General features: G+C 47.5%; 1 protein-coding gene across 14 annotated transcripts in view; it reads right to left on the reverse strand.

Moving 5' to 3' along the window:
- Positions 1 to 9,909: 9,909 nt before the first annotated feature.
- STAMBPL1 (STAM binding protein like 1) overlaps positions 9,910 to 14,295 on the reverse strand; it is a 45,648-nt gene continuing 41,262 nt past the window's right edge. For 8 of the 14 annotated variants that reach the window (XM_056795490.1, XM_056795483.1, XM_056795458.1 and 5 more), the window contains 3 exons: positions 12,529 to 12,641; positions 11,330 to 11,429; positions 9,910 to 10,225 (listed from right to left, as the gene is read on the reverse strand). In XM_056795490.1, coding sequence (XP_056651468.1) covers positions 10,169 to 10,225; positions 11,330 to 11,429; positions 12,529 to 12,641 — 270 coding nt within the window. In that variant the 3' untranslated portion in view covers positions 9,910 to 10,168. Of the gene's footprint in view, positions 11,430 to 12,528; positions 12,642 to 14,295 lie in introns of all 14 variants that reach the window. The other 6 variants (XM_056795488.1, XM_056795475.1, XM_056795435.1 and 3 more) reach the window with 1 other exon arrangement.

Below are 14,295 nucleotides of genomic sequence, written 5' to 3' on the forward strand. Positions count from 1 at the left end.
ATCCTTTCTCTGGTATTAATCTCTGCTTCTAATTAGACTAGATAACTAATTAAAATCAACAATGCTGATAGTGGAACTCACTTTGCAAACATTAAAGCACCAAGGGGAGGTCAACTCCAATTCCTACCTACACAGAAGCAATCACGCATACCCTCAGGAATTTGATGCAGAAAAAAGTAAAACTTTTTCCTAGAGAGGGGAGAAACAGCTCAGCTGCCATCCATGTGGGGAAGTCATCAGTATTATCTATCTATCTATCTATCTATCTATCTATCTATCTATCTATCTATCTATCTATCTATCTATCTATCCATCTATCTATCTATCTATCTATCTATCTATCTATCTATCTATCTATCTATCTATCTATCCATCCATCTATCTATCTATCTATCTATCTATCTATCTATCTATCTATCTATCTATCTATCTATCTATCTGTCTGTCTGTCTATCTTATCTGTCTGTCTATCTATCTCTCTATTTATCTATCTGTCTGTCTGTTTATTCATTCATCTATCCCCCCTCTTTAATATAGACTCAGATATGTATACCTATATACACATATATCTGAGTCAGGTTCCTTCAAGGGATGACTAATGCAGCCTCAAAGAGCCCAAGGGATATGAAGAGCTTGAGTGAATCAGACAGTAGATAGCCCTTCTTTAACATTAACCCCCTCTTGGCACAGTGGATAGAACTTTGGGCTGGAAGTTGTGAAGATCCCTTTCCTCAAGTTCAAATCCTGCTCCAGATACATACTAGCTGTGGGGCCCTGGGCACCCTTAACCCTGTTTGCCTCAGTTTCCTCAAATGTAAAGTGAGCTGGAGAAGGATTCAGCAAGTCCCTCGAGTATCTCTGCCAGGAAAACCCCAATGAGATCAGTCAGACACAACTGAAATGGTTGAGCAACAGGTTGGACAGAAGAGGATAGAGGATATGCCTCCTTCAGGGGAGAGAAGAGTTCCTCTGTTTCCTCCTCCATCATCTCTAAGTTGCTCAGGTTGCCATTTCCTTGTTGAAACAGCAGAATAGAGACCAGGATGGGACAGCCAGAGCTCTGCCCTGAGGTACTGGCATAATCATCCAATCAAGCAACACTGATCAGTGCCCGCTATGTGCCTGGTAGTATGTTGGGCACTGAGGATGCAGCAGTCCCATCATGCCTTTCAGGTGAGCCTCTCCACTCTCTCTGAATGCCCAAACCATTTCTATGCTAGGGTTGTCTTGTTAAAGAGCAGCTCTTTCAGTGAGACAGCAGCCCTAACCCAGAAGCTTGCAGCTTCCCAGGGATGCTCCCTAGGCTGGTTGCTGTGGAAACAGTAATAAATAACGTCAGGCTTCTTTCCTGGAGAGATCTATTGCCTGGCTCTACCGAGTTATCCCCTTTCAAGCCAGAGAGGGCAGCAAAGAGCCATGCAGGCAAGTCCTCGAGGAATTTCCCCATTCTCAAGCTGCAGAGTGCTGCCGACAAGCCCAGCCAGCTCTTCACACAGAAGTGGATTCTGCTTTCTCCAATGAGCTCCCACTTTTACAAAGCTCTCCTCCAATCAGAACCGCCTCAAGGCTTGTCTGTTCTCAGTCAGTTGTCAAGCTGTAGATGGCGCTGGAGAGCAACGTAGAGAAGCTCAGCCTTCCTCCACACAGCTCTCGGCGGCTCCAGGGTTCTCCGGGGAGCTCGAAGCACGAGCGACAGATCCTGTCTGGCTTCCGGCAGTTCTAGCAGCCGCTCTGCTCTATTGTGCTCTTCTCTGTCTCCGCCAAGCCCCAGAGAGCAGTTTCTTCTCTTGGCTCCTGCTCTCTTTCACCTTCCCACTGAGCTTCTCACGGGTTCCCCCCCCCCCCCCCACGCCCCGCCCCGCCCCTCTCCCTGCGTGATCGGCAGGGAGGCAGAGCTGTGGCAAGGAGGAGCTGGTGGCAGGATGCCAGGGAGGAGCAGGCCCCCACCATGGGCTGGGGAACTGGGAGGGATGCGGGAGTGCTTCAGTGCGAACGCCTCCACCCTGGAAACTGGCAAGTGCTACACGTCAGTGATCTAGCCCAAAATGTGAATGATGCCGATTAGAGTGAAAAGCATGTCTTAGAGCTGGTTGTTAAATATTTATGAGAATCCCCCCATCCCCTGCCGGAAGGATGGCCCTCACTGGCACAGTTTAGGACATCCTTGTGACCCTGGCTGAATCACTAAAACTCTCCGACCCGCAGTGCCCCGCTCTGTGATGGGAGAATAATGCTAACAGCAATAGTACCGGCTTCACAGGATTGTGGAGAGGCCCAGGCGAGACAAGGCTCCTAAAGCGCTCTGCCGGCCTTAAAGGACACAAAGCCCAGCCATCATCATCTCATTAAGTAAAGATCCAGAGTCTCTGCGTATGCATTGTTTCATCCCTGAAATGATTCACAAGCAAAACGCTTCATTTGGTCCATGTGGCAAAGGGATGAGGCCCCAGGTTTTGAGCAGGAGAGATGGGATCTCTGAACACCTTTCAGAGACAAGAAAAGGAGGGCCAGAGAGAGGGAGAGACAAAGAAGCCTCATTCCTCTAGCTTAGCCAGAGAGGCTGAGTCCAAGTTCATTGGAATCAGCATCATTGACTCTCAAATATGGAACAAGCCATAGAGGCCTGCCATAGTGAGGAACCCCTCTTCCCTAATATCTAGGACAAATAGCTCTCCCGATTTTTCTTTCTCTTTGTCTGTCTGTCTTTTCTTCTTTCTCTTTTGTCCTCTCTCTCCTTCCCTCTCTTTTCTGTCTCTTCTCTCTGCCTCCTCCCTCTCCTTCCTGCTCTCTCTCCTTTTCTCTCTGCCTCTGTCTCTCTCCTGTTTCTCCCTCTTCTCTCTTTTTGTCTCTCACTGTCACTTTCTCTTCTTTTTGCTTCTCCCTTCCTCCCTTTCTCTTCTTTTTCTCCTTCTTCTCTCTTTTTTACCTCTCTCTTTTCATCTTCTACTTCTCTATCCCTCTCTATCTCTTTCTTTCTCCTTCTCCCTCTCTAACTGTCTTTCTCTTTCCACCTCCCACCACCTCTCTCTGCCTCTTTTCTTTCTCCTTTCTCTGTCTCTGTCTCTCCTTGTCCTTCTTCCACACCCCAACCCTGCCTCCCTCACATCTGAAAGAACAGAATATTTGAGGAGAAACATGTTTCACTTTCCCATGCCCAAGATGGATGTACCCATTGCTCTTTATATTGAAAAGAAAAGTTGGGGCTCAGCTTCCTTGACAAATGCTCATTGACTTATTAACTGAATTGAGTTTTAAATAGAAAACAATAGGGTCTCTTTATTGGGAGGTGATAGGGAGCCATAGGAGTTCTTGAGCAGAGGGGTACTTTGGTTGGATGTTTTGAGGCTCACAGGAATGAATGGGCAGCAGAGTATGTAAGGCTTGCTTGTTAATGGTAGTGTTTGCCCTGTCTTAATGAATTGGCACAAAGCAAGCAGTTACTTGTCACTTGCGGTGCTTGTACAGTCTTCGACAAATTGCCTTTCCCCCATTTGTCAAATGCTTGCCATGTACATGGCTTGGTGGGAGTGAGCCCCCTCTGCCTCAAGAGCCCCACTGAGAAGGAAGGGGAACCTCTGGGGTAGGCAGCCCATCAGTTCACTCCCTTCAAATCTTTCTTACTAACAGGGAACCTCATTTTCATTCAAATTCATAATTGGCCTATTCAAGCTGGCTCCAGCATGCTCCTGACTGGGGTCTTCCACCGTTCTGGTTGTTCTTCTCTGGACACCAAATATTGATGTGCTCCCTCAAACAGAGTCCACAGAACAGACCATGGCACTCCAAGGGGGCAGGTAGGTGGCTCAGTGGCTAGAGAGCCAGATGAGAAATCTTGGGTTAAAATTTGGTATCAGACACTTCTTAGCTATTTGACCTTGGACAAGTCACTTAACATCCATTGCCTAGCCCTTACTGCCTTGAAACCAATAATTTCACAGTCTTGCTTCTAAGATGGAAAGAAGAATATGGCACTCCAGTGGTAGCTGAGTGGCTCAGTGGATGAAGAGTTAGGCTTAGAGATGGGAAGTCTTGGGTTCAAATTTGACCTCTGACACTTCCTAGCTTCTGTGACCCTTCCCCCATTGCCTAATCCTTACCACTCTTCTGTCTTGCCACCAATCAATACACAGTCTTGATTCTAGGATGGAAGGTCAGGGTTTTAAAAAATAAAGAAGGAACAAGGCACTCCAGGTATGGAAAAGCCCGGCTAGAGAACACTGTCCAGCTCTCCCCAAACTGGACAGTGTGCCTCTCTCAGTGTGAGCTAAGTCCCCTATTGAAGAAGTTTTGTTGCTCCCTAGGGTCTTTGGGGTGAAATGCATTCAAAGCCCTTTGCCAGTTGGCTCCATTTGATCTTTCCAGGTTGATTCTGGGGTACTGCCCCTATTGACTCTAGGTTCTGGCCAAACTGGCCTGCTTGCTGCTGGTCCACAGCATTGTCCCTGCCCTGCTTTGCAGTGCAGGCATGGGCATAGCTTCCGCCATCACCAGAAGATCCTCCTTCCTCATGTCAGCCTCGAAGCATCCCCAGCTCCTTCCAAGCCCTGCTTGGGTACCAGCTGCTGCAAAGGATATGTTGTGCTCCTCCCAGCTCTTGTTCTTGCCCTCCCAATCAGAAGTTACTTAATAGATATTTTGTGTGGATTTCCCTGTGAAAATGTTTCCCCTCTGTAGAATGGAAGCTCCTTGAAGGCAGGAATTGTTTCACTTTTTGTGTCTGTGATGCCAGCAGCTAGCGTAGGTGTAGATGAACACAAAGCCACTTAATAAATACTTGTGGAATCGAACTGTTAGCTTATTTTGGCCAACATATCACAGCATTGATACATCCTGAGCTTGCAGTCCACTTGTCCCTCCAGATCTTTTTCAGATGAACTCTTATCCAGTTACATCTTTCTCACACTGTACTTTAGGGCATGCAGGTATACAGTGAATAGAGCTCCCAGCTGGAAGTCAGGAACACTCATCTTTCTGAGCCCCAAATCTGGTTTTAGACACTTTCTAGCTGGGTGACCCTGAGCATGTCACTTAATCCTGTTGGCCTCGGTTTCCTCATCTGTTTTGTGAACTGGAGAAGGAAATGGCAAACCACCCAGTATCTTTCTCACAAAAATCCAAAGAGGGCCACAAATTGTCAGCCATGACTCAAATGACTGAACCATGACAACATATTTTACTTTGGAAAGTGATTTCATGTTAGTAGATTTGGCCAACATTCCCTATTTTGTGGATCCAGATTGCAATAGTGTGTTGCCCATGATGACAATGTGTCATCAGTCATGGTGATATGTTGGCTGTCATGACAGTGTGCTATCATGATATGATAGTGCACTAGCTTTCATGGTAATGTGTGGACCATCATGCAGTTGTGCCAGTTATCATGCCAATGTGCCAGCCATCATGATATTTTGCCAATTATCATGACAATAAGTGGGCTCTCATGATGGTGTTTTGGCTTTCTCTCCTTCCTTTGCCATCTCCTACCTCAATGGACTAATCTTCTGTGCCTACAACACATTCTCTCCTCATCTCTACCTTTTCAATCCTTCTGTTCCTTCAAGGTTCAACGTAACTGCCTTTATAAAGTCTTCCATCATTCTTCCACTTGGAAATGGTCTCTCCCTTACATCATACCTTTCAAATTCCTTTGAAGCACTTGTTAGGTTTGAAATTGTTGTATTTTTCTGAAATACACAAGAGGATAGGTTTTAAAGCTAGAAGGGAGCTCGAAGGTCATCTGGTCCAATGCTCACACTCCTCAGGTAGGCTAATAGAAGCCCAGGGAGGTTTCCTAGAGAAGGAGATAACTTAGGTCAAGGCAGGAGTTCTCCTCTCCCCACCTTCTAGGCCACCCCTCAATGGAGGGAGTCACTTTTAGCTCTTTCCCTACCCCAGAGTAAAGAACCAAAAAGCAGCTACCAAGAGACTCGGAGCCACCTCTCTAGTTCTCAGTCAGATGCAGAAGGTCCCTGCTGAAGGACAAAGTCATAAAACATCTTTTTTTGGGGGGGTGTTGTAGACACTCTGAGGCAGCCCCAGATAGACTTTTGCCCTTTGGGCAAAAAAGCACATTTTTCAAAAGAAGAAAACATGTTGTCAAATTTCTTTATCCTGTGTCTGGATAGTATGCTTCTGTCCTGCTTTGGTGTGCCAACCCCCCCCACCCCACCCCGCATTCTTGATAATTACTTGGTTTTTGGCAATGCTTGTCATTTATCAGTCTCTTCTTAGGCCCACCTTAGGGTTTTGAACTGGAAGAGACCCCAGAGGCCACTGAGTCCAATTCTTTTCATTGGTATTCTGTTGGCCTTCCTTAAAAGACAACCTTCTCAGAACTGACCCTAACAAAGCTCTACTAGAAAGTCTGGTTAATTAGGTTCCCCCTTCCCCCTCCCTTTGTGCCACAATTTCAGGGCTGTCTTTAGAGGGAGTTGCCAAGAGCAGCAGTATGTCCACTTCCTTTTCAGGAATCAGAAAAGTTCTACCAGGAGGAGGCCAACTCTCTCCTAATTGGCTCTTCCAACGGGATGCTGGTGGCTTTACCTAGCAGCATCCCTATGCCTCCCTTGTGGGTCTCTCTGGAAACCAAGAGGCAAAATGTTCTGGCTTTTCCACTCATTGGTGTTGGGCCTCTTGTTCGAGCTCCTCACCAACTGTTGTTGTGCTCTCAGCTTCTTACCTTCCAGATCACAGCCGTTTCCGGGACCAGTAATAATAACTGGCTGTGAGAGATCGAGAGTGAGAAGAGATGGACCTCAAAAGCTATCTCCTACCCCTTAGGTGTGAGCTGTCACTTACACTAATGATGGAAAGAAAATCTTTTCTCCTTGAACTTTAATCAGGACACCAGGGAGTTCAGCCAGATTTGGGTGCTGAAGGGGCAGCCAGACTTGGGTGCTGAAGGGGCAGTCAGACTTGGGTGCTGAAGGGGCAGCCAGACTTGGGTGCTGAAGGGGCAGCCGGACTTGGGTGCTGAAGGGGCAGCCAGATTTGGGTGCTGAAGGGGCAGTTGGACTTGGGTGCTGAAGGGGCAGTTGGACTTGGGTGCTGAAGGGGCAGCCGGACTTGGGTGCTGAAGGGGCAGCCGGACTTGGGTGCTGAAGGGGCAGTGGGACTTGGGTGCTGAAGGGGCAGTCGGACTTGGGTGCTGAAGGGGCAGTCGGACTTGGGTGCTGAAGGGGCAGTCAGATTTGGGTGCTGAAGGGGCAGCCAGACTTGGGTGCTGAAGGGGCAGCCGGACTTGGGTGCTGAAGGGGCAGTTGGACTTGGGTGCTGAAGGGGCAGCCAGACTTGGGTGCTGAAGGGGCAGTTGGACTTGGGTGCTGAAGGGGCAGCCAGACTTGGGTGCTGAAGGGGCAGTCAGACTTGGGTGCTGAAGGGGCAGTTGGACTTGGGTGCTGAAGGGGCAGCCAGATTTGGGTGCTGAAGGGGCAGTTGGACTTGGGTGCTGAAGGGGCAGCCGGACTTGGGTGCTGAAGGGGCAGCCAGACTTGGGTGCTGAAGGGGCAGCCGGACTTGGGTGCTGAAGGGGCAGCCGGACTTGGGTGCTGAAGGGGCAGCCGGACTTGGGTGCTGAAGGGGCAGCCGGACTTGGGTGCTGAAGGGGCAGCCGGACTTGGGTGCTGAAGGGGCAGCCAGACTTGGGTGCTGAAGGGGCAGCCAGACTCACATACAGAGGGGACAGCAGACTTGTGTGCTGAGATCTCTCCAGAAAGACATTGGGGAGCTCGGAGGGGCCATGCAAACCAAGGAAGCCACATTCCAAAGCTCTTTGAGTATGGTGGCTCTCTATCCCTTTCACTTCCTAAGCTTTCCAGTCTTTGAAACCAGCTAAGAGGCCAACAGGGGGGATGCAGAGACTCAGCAGGGCTGTCCACCTCTCATTTAATAGATGAAGAAAATGAGTTGCAGAGAGGGAGAGGGTGAAGCATCCCCAAGTACTGAATGGCAGAGGAAGGATCGGAACGTGGATCTCCTGACTGGGTCTACTGCTCTTGACTGTCTGTGTGAATTGATGAGATAACTCTTCGGAAGAGCAGAAAGCCTCCTGTGTGCATTCCAAAGGAGGGGGCTCACCCTTACTCCAGATGGCACTGGATAAAGGTGGGGGGCTATAGGTGAGGCACACGGTGAAGCGCTGTCCAATACAGCAGCTGTGTTGGCAGGTTCTGCTGAACTTTTTTCCTCTTTCCTTTAGGCTTTGTTATAAGGGAGGGATGTGGAATGACAGAGACAGAGATGGAGAGAAAGATGGGGATTTGGAATCAGAGATAACATGAAAACTGAACAGAACAATAAAAGAACTTGTAAAAACTGCAATGAACAATTGGCTGGAGAATGTAAACTGTAACAGATGCCAGGGTAGCTGAGCAGAACGATACATAATAACAGGGCAGGAAAGCCCTCTCTTATCTTCCCACTCCTCTCTGACTTTAGGTCACAGAGTCCCAGAACCTTTTTGCTGAAAGAGACCTTAGAAATACTCTAGTCCTGATTTAAAATCCAGCTCCAGATATTTACTAGCTGTGTGATCCTGAGCAAGTCACTTGATTTCTCCTAGCCTCAGTTTTCTCATCTAAAAAATGGGGACAGGGGGCAGCTGGGTAGCTCAGTGCATTGAGAGCCAGGCTTAGAGACAGGAGGTCCTGGGTTCAAATTCCCAGCTGTGTGACCCTGGGCAAGTCACTTGACCCCCATTGCCTAGCCCTTACCACTCTTCTGCCTTGGAATCGATATTCAGTATTGATTCTAAGATGGAAGGTGAGGGGTTAAAAAATAATAAAAATTAAAAATGGGGACAAAAGAGCATCTATCTCACAAGGTAGTTGTGATTGAATGAGCTGATGATCATCATCAAAGTTCATGAACTTATTAAAAACATATTTGATAACTATTTCGACATAATTGGATTCCTTTGAAATCCCTGAGAAGGGGATCATAGGCTTTACCAGACTGCCAAAGGGGTCCCCGGCACCCAGAAAGATCCAGTCCACCCCATCCCTGAAAGTGGGTCCCATTTACCGGGTCTCCTACAAGCAGTCATCTAGCCTCTGCTCAAAGACCTTGGGGGACGGGGAGCCCCCCCCCCCCCCCCAGGCAGTCCACTCCACTTTGGGGCAGTTCTAGTCATCAGAAACTTTTTCTTTTTCTTTCCATTGGCCCTAAATTAGCATCTTTGCAGCATCTACTATTCCTCCTTCTTCCTTCTGGGGCCAAGTGGAATGAGCCTCTTCCTCTTTCCACAGTGGAGCCCTTCAAGCCTTGAAAGCCAGCCAGCACGGAGGGACAAAATCTTCTCTTCCCTCGATTTGTCTTACCATTCCATATTCTTTTTTTTAAGCACTTGCCTTCTGTCTCAGAATCCATCCTAAAGATCTGTTCCAAGGCAGAAGGGTAATAAGGACTGGGCAATGGGGGGTTAAATGACTTGCCCAGGGTCACCCAGCTAGGAAATGTCTGAGGCCAGATTGGAACTCAGGCTTGGCTTTCTATCCACTGAGCCAACTAGCTTCCCCAAAAGATGGAGAAGGAAGCCCTTGGATCCTTTTCTCTACTTTTTTAAGCCCCATTTCTTGACGAGGCTTGCAGGTCTCTCCCTAAACATTCTGGTGTCCATAGACATGAAGTATCTCTTTTTAGGGGTTCATCCTTTGGCTATGGGGAGCTCAGCTCCAATTTGGATGCCTCGAAGCCGGAAACTGAGCAAAATGGTGGCAGAAGGGCCTCAGGGTCCCCCATGAGATGTCTTCCTGTTCCCCCCTCCCGCGAGAGCTGTCCAGGGTATTTCCTCAGCAATTTCATTTAACTCTGGTTTAACACTTATCAGGGCTGGGGGCTGGGGGTGGGGGGGAGGCCAAGACCTCAGTGAAACAGCCCAAATCTCCCATGGAAACCCCACTGCGACGGTGCTATTTGCCACTCAATTTATTATTCTGGGTACACTGCGGGAATTCCAACTGACCGTTACCACCAGCTCCACCTCGAGTTGGATCATTCCCAAAAGAAAAGAGCAAAATGTCGGAGAACAATAAATACCAAACCATCTGATCTAAACGTACAAATATAAAACGTCAGTTCTGGAGACATCTTGGGAAAGTCTGGCAGCCGCGTGTCCACAGGGGCTGGGCATCTGCCTGGACGCGTCTGTCCATCCATCCTCAGGCTGAGATCACCTGAGATCCAGCAGTGTGATGCTGCGATCTTGGTCCACCACATGCTGGCAGGTCTAGGCAAGAAAACAATTGGTGAGAGGTTGACAGGCCCCAACCCCGGATCTGCCAGGGTTTCAATCTAATACTAAAGAATGCGGCACCAACAGGCTGGTTTTCCTCAGGGGGGGAAGGGTGGTGGGGAGTGAGCGAGTGTGTGTCCTCCTTACAGCCAGGAGAAACATGGATTTCTACCCAAAATATAGTGGCAAAGTATCATGGGGGTGGATCTGTGATTTTATTGCTGAAGGAACTTCCAGGCCAGGAACTCCCTTTACCAACGAGGCCAGCACCTTTTCTGGACCTCCTGGTCTTAGAGAAAGGTCTAGAGCACCCAGGGTCACCCAGCCAGTGGGAGTTAGAGGCAAGACTGGAACCCAGGACTTCCTAGCTAGGAGGCCAGCTCTCTCCCCACTATGATACACTTAAGATTGATGCAAATTCTGTGCCTTTTCTCAGATGGTGTGGGTGGACTGGCAGCATCCAGACCTCCAGGAATCTGATAGGTAAATGGCTCTTGGGTTCTATGGGAAGGCTGCTCAACATTACTCCAAAGCAGGAAGAAGAAGAAAAAAGAGGAAATGGCGTCCGGGAGCAATCTGCTTTTATCTTCATGACACCAAGGAAGCATTTTTCACATTATGAATACATCCCCCCCCCCCTCCCTCCCATGTAATCTGCTATAGCCTCACCACGGAACTAACCCTCCTCTGTTATGGTACTTCACCTAGTGGCATGTTTCCATGAAGCCAACCACCAACACTGCGCCAGGGTGGTGGAAGAGTAGGCCTAGAACTGACTCACTGGGGGCCACTAGGTCAGAAACCCATGATGGGAGACATGAGGCAAAGGGCTGCGTCACTGTGAATGATGCCACCCATTCAACAGCAATGATGGTGCCATATTGAATTGCTCACCACACAAGGGAGCTTAGTTTAAGCTCCCAGGTGAACATCTCCACTATAACAGACTGCAAATTGTCTTTGCTTCAGCAGGTAAGTTCTAGAGGGATTTGCTTAAGACACAGAGGGAAAGTCATTTAACTAGGGACACTTAGTGGGATTTGAACCCAGGGCTTCCTGGCACTCTAGCCTCCAGAAAGGATCCGATCCTCTACTTACACTGAAGAGCCTGGGATCCTTGGTATGAGGATGGAAGCCCTTCTTTTTACAAGCAGAGACCTCCAGCATGCCTGCATTGGTGAGCCTGAAGACACCGGTGCTGGAAGGAGAGAAAAACCTCTGATCTATGTACACATGCAGTGAATAAAATGCCTGCCTTCAACGAGCTCCTAGTCTGACTGGCCTCTGCCATGGGCCTAAGTAGATGCAGACCAGATGGAGACTTGGGAGATGGAAGGGAATTTCAGAGAAGGTTACAGGGGGAGAGTTTCTGGTTCTTCTCTTTTCAGAGGTCAGCTCAGGAGAGAGCAGCCATCGTGGCCACAACTGGCCATGGCTGGTGATGTCTACCCTATATCTCCCAGGATTATCTGATCCAATCTGACTCAGCAAACACTGATTTGGGCCAAGGCTCTTGGCTGGGGAGTGAGTGCGGGGAAGGATACAAAGACAAAATAAAACATGGCCCCATTTTTCAAGGGATTTCCATTTGTTTGGGAGAAACCACAGGCCCAGAGAGGAAAGATACATGCACTCATCTTAGGAGGGAGAAATCAGGGAAATCATGGGGGACTACCTGTAGGAGGTGGCCCCAAGTTCCTTCTTTGAAGGAAACATGGGCAATAAGGAGTGGGTGAATACCACTTATTGGGGACAGCCTGTACAAAGGCCAGGATGTGAGGAATAAAGTCTGAGGAAGAGCAAGCAGATCTGTTTGGTTGAAACTTAATGAGGAATAATGAGTAATTAGTCAGTCTGGGAAGGAGCCAGACAGTGAAAGCTGCTGTTCTCTGGGGCCACTGATTTAGAGCAGAAGTAGTGGACTGACTACTTCCTTTAACCGAAAAGGAAACTGAGGCTGGGCACAATGGAGAGAGCGATGGGCCTGGATTCAGGAAGATTTGAGTTCAAATTTTACATTTACCACTTAACCCTGGTTTGCCTTATTTTCCTTATCTGTAAAATGGGTATAATGACAATAGCAGCTCCCTCTCAGGGTTGTTGTGAGGATTGGAGGAGAGAATAATTGTGATGTGCTCAGCACAAACACTTGTCTGAGGTCACTCAGGAGCAGATGTAAGAGGCCACTTTTGACCCCAGGTCCAGTCCGTTCTCTAACCCCCTACCCCTCTCTGTCTCTCTGCCTCCATGCAGTCCCCATGGATGGACCTCCATTCCCAGGGGGCCCCCAGACTCACTCCTTATGTTTGGGTGCACAGACTATAGCGATGGCCTCTGGCAGCATGAGCTGGTAGGAGCAGTGGGTGTGAAGGTCCACACTCGACAGGAATGCCGTCTGCGTTGGGTGTGTCTATGAAAAAACAAGGAAAGCTTTTTCTTGAGAAAACCCTGGGGGGGAGGGTTCCTTTTCCTCTGTGAATTTTACTTTTACTCCACCCTGCTTACTCTTTAGAATTCTAGCAACCAGGAATGTATACACCCCCACTTAAGGATTGAATGTCTAGGAGGATGGCCTATGACTGACATGTGCTAGCAAGTGACAAATCAGAAACATCTGACTGACCTCCTGGGCTGTCCTAAGCCAAGCTTAAGCTACTTGTACATGTGAGACACAGGAAGTGATGTAAAGAACTGCCTTCATATTTCACGTCACTTCCTGTGAGTGAGAGCTTTTGGTGGAGTTGTCCCTGGAACTTGAACCTGGAGGAGCCCCTCAGACTGCTTCCTTTTAGATGGTCACATGGTGAGTGATAAGACTGACTCACTTTTCCCCTGGCTTTCTGGAGAGGCCCCTTGGCCAAGGCCTCTGAATTCCTGCTTGGCTCAGACTGGGCCAGAGCAGTCCAATTCCCTTTCCTTTCTCTCTTCTTAATTTCTTCCTACTCTTGTAATTAAACTACCATAAAAATCCCAAACTGACTTGAGTATTTTATTGGGATTGAATTAAAATCCCTGGTAACCACTAAAATAACATATTCAGTCAACAACCCTAATTTTACCCCTAACAGTCTGGCTAATCTATGAAGGTTGTGACAAGTACCCTCAAATCTCTGTGAAAACTTTCTTTCTGCTTTCTCTCTTTATTACCTTTTTTAATCAATCAGTCTTTTAAGCATCTAACTCAGCAGTTCAAAACACAGCTACGAGATCAGGTGAGTATAAAACATTTTTCTCTTCTCCATAATTTGAATTGAACACAGCTGTTTTTTAACCATAATTGGCAGGACCCTGAGGTCTTAGCTGGGGAAGCTGTTTCCAGACCTCCCTTCCCTTAGGGAGCAAACAACCCAATTAGCCAACCCTCACTGACAATACTAGCTGGCTAGGTTATGCTTAACTAGCAGTGAGAAAAACCTGGAGGAAGTTTTGACCTTGTCCTGCTCCCCACGTGTCTCTAGTTTTTAAAAATTAAGTGAAAAGTAAAAAACCTGGTGAGACCAGCTAGGAAAAGTGGAGGCTTTGTTCAAAGAGGGAAACCCTGAAGAGGAAAAAGAGAAGGCTTGTGACCCCTCCCAAATTAAACAAGAACTCAGCCTTAGCTTCAGGCAAAAGGCTTTGTTTTCTGTCCTTTTTTTGGCCTATATAAGTTGATTGGATTAAAAGGCTCTTTTAAAGGACACTACACCCATATCTTTTGTTTTCACTCCTTGACTTTAACCCCTAGCCAGTAGTGATATCTATTAAAACCAGAATTATAAATTTATAAATATAAATATACATACACACACATATATATAAATGAATACTACATTCTACGAAATTTTCATGGTATTTGAAAAATCAGGGACATTAAAGATTTCAGAATGCCTCCCAATTCTTATGTTTTTAGGTCATTTCATTTTTATACTACTAAATATTGTGTCAAGAAATGCTACCTTGAGAAAATTTGAAGCTAAAATTCAGAAAAAACATACAAAACCACTTGGATAAATACTTCTCACAGGATCAAGTGGCAAATACTGAACCAAAACATGTCTGACTCTTACAATCCTGTTTCTGAACCT

Source organism: Monodelphis domestica, chromosome 1, assembly GCF_027887165.1.
Source record: "Monodelphis domestica isolate mMonDom1 chromosome 1, mMonDom1.pri, whole genome shotgun sequence".
Classification (NCBI taxonomy): domain Eukaryota; kingdom Metazoa; phylum Chordata; class Mammalia; order Didelphimorphia; family Didelphidae; genus Monodelphis; species Monodelphis domestica.